The 9,168-nt window shown below is 41.9% G+C and overlaps 1 protein-coding gene across 1 annotated transcript in view; it reads right to left on the bottom strand.

Moving 5' to 3' along the window:
• Nucleotides 1-2,352: 2,352 nt before the first annotated feature.
• The window catches only part of LOC143294566 (selenoprotein P-like), a 9,976-nt gene continuing 3,160 nt past the window's right edge, over nucleotides 2,353-9,168 (bottom strand). The window contains exons 2-5 of the mRNA XM_076605941.1: nucleotides 5,265-5,526; nucleotides 4,225-4,428; nucleotides 3,469-3,530; nucleotides 2,353-2,420 (exon numbers count right to left, since the gene is read on the bottom strand). Of these exons, the coding sequence (XP_076462056.1) occupies nucleotides 2,353-2,420; nucleotides 3,469-3,530; nucleotides 4,225-4,428; nucleotides 5,265-5,526 (596 nt within the window). The remainder of the gene's footprint in view (nucleotides 2,421-3,468; nucleotides 3,531-4,224; nucleotides 4,429-5,264; nucleotides 5,527-9,168) is intronic.

The raw sequence follows: 9,168 nt of genomic DNA, 5'->3' as shown, positions 1-9,168 counted from the left end.
TTATTGACATTCACACACACACACACACACACACACACACACACACACACACACACACACACACACACACACATATATATATATATATATATATATATATATGGGGGGGGAGAGATAGAGAGAGACAGAGACAGAGAGAGAGAGAGTGAGAGAGACAAAGACACACACACACACACACACACACACACACACACACACACACACACAGAGAGAGAGAGAGAGAGAGAGAGAGAGAGAGAGAGATGTACACCTCAGTGCTAAGCAATGGAAATGAGTAAATCACGTAATACTTTAAGATGACGAATAAAGTTAATTCAACTTCTGCCAGTAATTTTTGTTTTCTTCTAACACTCAAACATCGACAGATTTATCATTCATGATTTGAGATGACACCATTTAAAGTAACTCAGTCAATTGCTTGGTTTGGAAATACCGTACGTATGTGCGTATGTGCATCTGTCTGAATCATGTAGACTGGAAGAAAGCTTCTGTGCCGTTACCACCATGTTGAGATTAAAGTTGTTGACTGGTTTCGTTCAAGTCTCGTTGATTTAATTTATGTACCAGGTTGTCTTGTGCTTCGACTGTCAGTCCTTTGGCTGATTAAATCCGACATGCACTGACATCGTGTGTGGCTCAAAAACGTTTTCTAATGACCTAGACAATGACATGGTATCTTTTTCAACGATTTGTAGCTATGGATCACCGAATTACTTGTGAATTTCTTCTGTGTCACTTTCTTCTCCGTATCATCGTTCAAATGCTGACCGTTGTGAGTGACCTCTTTGCACGGCCTGCCAGTGTGGGAGTGTGTTCTTGTCACTTCCTGTGCACTCTTCCAATGCACATGCACAATAAAATAAATTGGCAGTTTTTGTCACATGTATTTGAGCTGACAATGGAAACTTTCAATTGGGTTCATTCTTTATATTTGTGCGCGTGATTACAGTTTATATTTAGAGTTAAAATGACTGATTGGGTTCTTTCTTTCTCTATATGTGTGGTTGTCTTGATGGCCAAAAATGAATAAATTGATTTACTCTCTTTGTGTTTGTATATTTATACTTGTATTGGCAGTAAAAATAATGAATTAATTCGTTATGTTTGTGTGTAACCATCGGAGAGAAGCACGTGTAATGTTTTCACATGCCTTCTGAAAACACAACATGCAAGAAATACATTCCTTAACATTCTAAACATTTCAAAGTGTCCAACTCATGTTTTAATGGCACAGAAATCTGACAGTTTGTATTATTCACCCAGGTATCTACAAAAGCCATCTCACGACTTTTACAAATCGGCGATCATGCATGAAGTTTTACAGTCATGTAGTTATCTCAACAGCGAAATATATCCGAAGAAATGTCAAATGCGCAACACCATTTTTATATTGACGTCAAACAGCGTACACGTGAATGAATTGCTCCTGTGACATTCTCGATTTTTTCTGCACTTTTAATGATAGGAAATGGAATGAGAAGGGAAATGAAATGGGCCATACCAATTAAGTAAGTACTACCAGATTTGCTGAGACAAAGGCGAACAGCGTCAAGTTGGTATTGTTTAGTGCGTCCAATCACTTTACATACAGGTGAATAAAAGGGACAGAGAAATATTCCTTGAAGTTCTTGACCTTTGTCAAACCAAGAATAACATTGTGTTGTTGCAAAGCAGCATAGAGAGTTGTACACTATCATCTGATTCAGAAATTCGCTATTACCTTCACATGCTCCATTGAATTTCCATGCTCAAGAAAATATTCTGATTTCCCCTCACGAAATCCTCACCATTTTCTTTCTCTTCGTGAATCAAGTCAAAAACTAAACGCATAACTCTAGGTCCTTCTCAGCACGTGGGAATGCTTGTCCGAAGCAGCTGATTGCCCTTGGTGTGGTGAGCCTCATAGAAATGGTGATTTAGGTCCTACTCATCATATTTTCGCCTCACTAGGATACGACATACCAGCGGCTGTAGCGAATTGGAAACTCACAGTTTGACGACTGGGAAAACATGGGTTAGAGTCCCAGTATAGGTGGGTTTTTTTCGGCCTGTCACTAGCTCCAACCCAGAGGTGAGTGTGGTTTGGGTTTAAATGGGTAGACTGGGACTACACAGTCGAGGACCGTCTACTTCAAGGATGTGTCCAATTTCTTTATCAACCATGCAGGTTTCTGTATCTTCTTTGAGACTGGTGGATACCGATATGTTTATGAAAGGAAACGTGAGTACAGCTTTATCATTTGGTCCCAAAACTTAAAAGGACATACACACCAACATCGTCATCTTCATTCAACATCAAAATATAAAAGTCCCAAATTATGTGGCCTTTCATGCCCTGCTCTCATGGTGATATCAGTTGAATTCCCCCTCCGAGTTCCTGTCACGGTCTTCAGTGTCGCCAGATTCACTGGGGGCTGTTACTGGAGGGATGTGGGGGCAGTTTTCATAAAGAGATTTGTAGTGTCAGTTGGGGGCTTCGCAGGTTATGTCCCGCGTATGCTGAATCAGAACAGACACTACTTAAAACCAGAAAAGTGACTTTGCAGCAGTGCAGGATCTCCTCTGGTGTGTGGCCCGAACATCGATAGTTCCCCGAGAACTGCAGGTGTTCAGACTGCAGCAGACGAGCCTGTGTGTGACTGTGTATGGGAGACTCGGGAAATACAGAGTGGGAGTAATGCCACTGAATGGTGCAGGTGGTGGGGTAACAAAAAGGTTATTGCGTTATGTTTGATTTTGACATAACTGAGCACACAATGGCATATACTCTCACATACCAAACCAAGTTATAAAAAAAGTTAAAAATTGTTCTGTTTTTATTTCTCCATATGTGTTCCATAGAAAAAGAAGAATAAGCATGCTGATGCATTCATTATATACAATAATAGTAAATAACTTGTACGAATACAAAGATTACAAACAGGTGAATTAGTTTTCTTAACAAATACACAAATAGGTGATCAAAATATGATTGTCGCGCACGCGCGCGCGTGTGTAATGGATGGCAGTGTGGAATTTTTTAATCAAAATCGATGAATAGTGTCCTTGAAGACTTTTTTAAAGTGATAAAGGTATAACGACCACACTTTGAAGAGACAAAATACAAAATAAAAAGAATATAAAGATACATAAGTGATGACTTAAAAACAAAAGTACTATGAAATGACAGATGTTCAATTTTCTTTAAACAAGAGAATAAAGACAGCAGTTCTCATTTCCACGTGGCTGTACACTTGTATCGCTTTGTGCAAAGCTTCACGCTTTCTGGGGACAACCATTTCAACAGATGATGTGGTGGCTGTAAGAACGACAATCTCCAAATCCAGCTCTCTGGAATGCTTGTGATCCACCTTAAAGAGGACATCCGCCCAGCTAGCGATTTTCCCAACATCCTGTCACGTCAGTCTGATCCTGTCTGGTTTAGGTTGCAGTTGCCGCAAACATTTAGTCCAAATATCTTTACCACACCATGCAACGCACCCATGTAGCCAAGAAAACTAACGGGGATGCGACTGGTTTCCCGTCCACACCTGCACACGTAAACAGTTTGTTCGTCCAAGACCCGCAAATAAAATCATGAATGATTCACGAATAATTTGTTCATATTGTTATATATACGTTCATATTGTTATTATTTCTTTTCTTTTTCTTTTTTTTAGTGTACATATATGCACACATCGTTAGTTCATGTCTATCTTAAACGTCAGTATAGAGGCAAAATTTCGGTTTGAAAACGTAAGAAAAATCTATATCCAAGAACCCCGCATGCCCCCGAGACTCTGTGTGTGTGTGTGTGTGTGTGTGTGTGTGTGTGTGTGTGTGTGTGTGTGTGTGTGTGTGTGTGTGTGTGTGTGTGTGTGTGTGTGTGTGTGTGTGTGTGTGTGTTCAATCACGGTTAATGCCCATTGGGCAATGCGCATTACCGGTGATAGACAAGGGTAATGGGCAATGTCCGTCAGAAACACGTGCTCCTTTATGCCATGAAACTGAAGGTTTGTCAGCTGACTTTGTTTGCTGACTACCGGTAATGCGCAATGTTGTATGATTGTATCTTATCGCTAATGGCCAAACGTTTACCGTTAACTTAATGCGCAAACCATTAAATTTTTTGCCTGTGCCAGCAATGCACAAATCATTCATTGAGCAAGACAAGTATACACATATAATTTGCACAGAGACGTACATGTGCACTCAGTTTCGCGTTTGTGAAATTCTGCCACAGACCTGTCAGTAAGAAAGACGTTGCCTTCATTCCCTTGAAACACCTGTCTCCAGATCGTCCTGTTGTCATCATCATGGTAGATGGGGAAGGACACTATGTTCTCAAAGACTCCATCCTCTCCAGGCGCCGGTCTGGGTCCTCCGTCCACGATCATCATGTACACGTCTGTGCCCTGGGTCTGAAAGTCTCCATGCAGGTGTTCCATTCTGATACAGGACACCATGATACTATGATTTTGATCAGGTAATGTAGATCACTAACTAGACATTAAGTTTTCACAGATAGAATAATATTGCTACTCAAACGGGTAATGCGGATTATTGTATGGATATGAATACTGTCGACATTAACCAGCCGCTTTGGCGACCGGCTCCTACCCAGAGTTGAGTGTGCTGTGTGCTTAAATGGGAAGATTGTCACCACACGATCGAGTGTCATCCATTTCACGGATGCCTGTTTGGGTGTGTTGCTCTGATTTCCTGCCCAACACCACAAGTATCTGTATCTCTCGGGCCTGGTTGACGCTGGGATGTCATTGTGACAGGAAGTGTAGAGTAATAGTAATGATAATAATAATGATGATGATAATAACAATAATGAATATTTGGACGCCCTATCTCTGGAGAGCCCAGAATGTTTACCAATACGATTACACATACATACATTGATGCGGATACATTTCATACACATCGCCACAAACACCAGGTATTCATACTGACACAGCCCCATTCCTCTCTCCACCCACCGCCAATCACAGAAAGACACACAAGGCGGATGTTACCAGGATCTTTGTCGCGTCAACATATCTGCACACACACACACACACACACACACACACACACACACACACACACATATATATATATATATCCTAATTATACTTTGCTTTCCCTGCGATCACGGAAACATTTCCAAATAGAAACATTCAGCTCAATGTGTCCGGTGAACACTGTCAGCTCAGCACTTCCCGTGACCACCACACGCATCGTGCCTTGATGCCAAGAAGAGGAACACAACCACCGCGTCATTTAATCATTTTTACCTGCGGGCATGGCGAATGGAGCAGGAACTGTCGCTGGACAACAAGGCCACAATTGTCGAGTGACCTCTGGCCAGTGACATGCGGTCCACGTTGTTCACCCTGAAGCCAGGAATTCTATGGCAACGGCCGGGATGTGCAAAGCCTGATGGAGAACCAGTCTCAGACGCCGTGGCCATCAGCAAGTGAGCAGCCAGCATCAGGACCAGGGTCCGTGGTGTCTTCACTGTAGGGAGGAGATCCATGGTCTGGTGTTGGGCAGTGCCTGCATGGTCCATGGAGGGAACACATCTTTACACAGTGTCAGGTTAAACGATTTCACCAGTCTTACCTGGGAGATGATTACTTGACAGGGAAAACATTCTCTCTGTCTGTCTCTCTGTTTGTTTGTCCCCCTTACACACACACACACACACACACACACACACACACACACACACACACACACACACACACACACACACACACACACACACACACACACGGTGAGAACAAATATAGATACAATCAGATGAGATTTTACGAACGTGGAACGAGAATCATCGATATCACAATCAAGTCACGATAAAGAAACAAAAGGGAGGATGGTGATAGTAAGTGAGGGGATGGAAGGAGTGAGAGAGAGAGAGAGAGAGAGAGAGAGAGAGAGAGAGAGAAAGAGAGCGAGAGAGAGAGAGTGAGAAAGAGAGACAGACAGACAGAGAACAGACAGACAGATGGATGAAGAGAGTCAGAGACAGACTAACACTGAGACAGAGGGCCTATGTTGTAAACAGAAACACAGTAATATGAACATGTCCACACTGCAATCTTCAAAAGCATATATTTTCAAAGGAAAAATATATGATAGACATGTGAAACAAATCAACACAGGCAAACCATAACGACAACAAAAGACAACAATTACAGACTGAACAAAGCGTAGCTTAACACACGCTCAAGTGATACGTTTGTGATTTAATTGGATGATATGGACATCACAGATTCACCTCATCACATCAAAGTATAAAGTGAAAAATATGTACACTGTGTGAAATTATTTTTCTTTTTTCTTTTTTTCTTGTTTTTCCCAAGAGGGACATTATACATTTAATTACACATACATTACGAAACGTAAAGTGGTAATACATCAAAATGTATGTTTTATGTGGAGTGATGGCCTAGAGGTAAGGCGTCTGCCTAGGAAACGAGAGAATCTGAGCGCGCTGGTTCGGATCACGGCTCAGCCGCCGATATTTTCTCCCCCTCCACTAGACCTTGAGTGGTGGTCTGGACGCTAGTCATTCGGATGAGACGATAAACCGAGGTCCCGTGTGCAGCATGCACTTAGCGCACGTAAAAGAGCCCACGGCAACAAAAGGGTTGTTCCTGGCAAAATTCTGTAGAAAAATCCACTTCGATAGGAAAAACAAAAAATAAAACTGCGCGCAGGAAAAAATACAATAAAAATGGGTGGCTCTGTAGAAAGCGACGCGCTCTCCCTGGGAAGAGTAGCCCGAATTTCACACAGCGAATTCTGTTGTGATAAAAAGAAATACAAAATACAAACAAACAAAATGCAAATAACAAGACTGATCTTTCACATTTAGCTTTACAAAACAAGGCACCAGATATATAAACGTCAAAGTGCATTCGAAAAGAAAATCAAGAACACACATTTCTTACAAAAAAAGCTATTCTTCAACCCTTCACTGGCACACTTTGCATGTGAGTCACTATTTGTCAGGGTGGATGGGGAAAGATAATATCTTCTTGTATGCTATTTAAAGTATAAACTAATAAGAATATTTCGCATATTTGATGCAAGAGGGAAAAGTTCGGATGCTGAACCTTATAATAATGTGAATGAACCAGCTGGAGAGGAAACGAGAGATGGAAAGAGAAGAGACAGAGAGAGAGAGAGAGAGAGAGAGAGAGAGAGAGAGAGAGAGAGAGAGAGAGAGAGAGAGAGAGAGAGAGAAGGGGCGGTCAAACTGTCAAATCACCTCTCGCATTAATATGCCTTGCAATCTCTGCAAAGAAAACTATGCCAAAAACATTCCAGACGATAGTCCTATAAATAGGAACATCACGAAATAAAGTAGAGAGAGATGGTTGTTACATGTACCATTTTCCACTTCTGAAATAGGAAATTATTCAAACAGTGGTTTGTGGGGAGGACATTTTTGGTCAAAAAGCATTCTGCTTTTCATCACATTAGAACAGCATTCCACATGATATCTGTTTTTTTAGCATTCTAGGGAAGGCAGCTATATGAGGTTTACTGTTGTTCCATCTACACTTATAAACATGGAATTTTGCGAATAGTATCAAATCAAGAATTTTATCCGTTACAAATCCATCTTTAACCCCAGTCAAAGACACATAGACACAAACCTTGCACAGAAAGAACCACGAATCATAGATGGAAATGTAAGAGAAAGTATTTGTGCACATATACTGCAATGAATCGAATATGGAATGGATACGAATTGATCTGAATGGATACTACACATAATCACAAAATCCGTCGACATTCAAAAGTTATGTATCATGTTGTTCACCGAGACATTTAACCATTTCGTTCACTTTAATGACTTTTACAATCTCATTATGAGTTTACTCCAATTGAATTGGGAAATGTTTTCTCTGGAATGAAAGCAAGTAACTGTTAATACCCAAATCAGTTACGTTGAGATAGCATCTGAAAAGCCATATTCAACAATGCCATGGCCATTGGGTGGAACTGGTCATTTTGTGGTCTGGTTTGACCGACAGTCCGATTGAAGGGGTCGTGTTGATTCCCATCTGACACATTAAACATGCTGTTTGGGTGTGTTGGGGTGGGATGGCATGTCATAATTGCCATGTTGAGTAGGGGGGATGTGTTATGTATTGTATGGAGCAAGCATCAAATCACCATTGTCGTTGCCCGTATTATATGAAGAAGTTGGGTAATGATTAACAGGAAAACGAGTGGGTAAGGCATGCCTTCTTTCATCAATGGTATCTAGGACAGGAGCAGGATGGGGTGGGGGCTGATGATAGGCTGGTTCCATAAATTGTGAGCGGTGTCTGGGAAGTGAAGGGAAATGGAAGGACGAGGTAGAGGGAGGGCATTCATCATGAATAATGGACTGAGTTGAACGCAGATGGGGGCCTGCTCTGTTCATCAAGGAATGGGGATGCCGATTGCCATCGCCCTGTACAGGTTGCGCATTTCTCAGTCATTGAATACGGCTGGGGTAGAAATTATCATCAGGATTGTTTGTTTCACGTCTACCTCTGTGATAATTATCTGTCCAGCAGTGGAAGGCCTGCTTTAAATCAACTGCAAGTTTTGCTGTCCCCTTTGTACTTGGGTGGGCTAACGTTTGGTACAGGCCAGTCGTGGAGCACCTGTAGTGGCAGTGAATGTGTCATGGTTGTCAATGAAGGTGACACCATGGTCCTTGCAAACGGAACTAAGTTTTTTGTTGGATGGAAATATTGCATTGTTTCGATTGTGGCGGCCCCTGGCTGGTATGATGGAACTGGCTACAACAGTGAATTATGGGAAAACATTTCAATAGACAGTGAAAAGCTCTGTCCATGACTCTTTGGGACTGGTTAAGAAGGACAGCTGTTAACGCACGTGTGAAAGGCTACAGTCTTCACTGAACGACAAACAACGAGGCTATGTAAACAGTTTGTCAAGTGATTTACCGTCAGCCCCGGAATACAGATTCTGTAGACCCGTTCCTCACGTGGGGCCAGTCTTCTTGGGCTGATATACCTCAAAACGGAATCCCCGACAAGTAGGATAGTGGTTTCACCTGGAACGGCGATGGCAGATGGGGGGATAACAGGGTCTGTTGTAATGGTCTGGTGAGTGATCTTTTCAGGAGAGTCAACATTCTGATTTCAGTAGTCTTTTAACGTGACTCTC

Source organism: Babylonia areolata, chromosome 20 (assembly GCF_041734735.1).
Source record: "Babylonia areolata isolate BAREFJ2019XMU chromosome 20, ASM4173473v1, whole genome shotgun sequence".
Lineage (NCBI taxonomy): Eukaryota > Metazoa > Mollusca > Gastropoda > Neogastropoda > Buccinidae > Babylonia > Babylonia areolata.
This window is presented reverse-complemented; position numbering and strand designations above follow the sequence as displayed.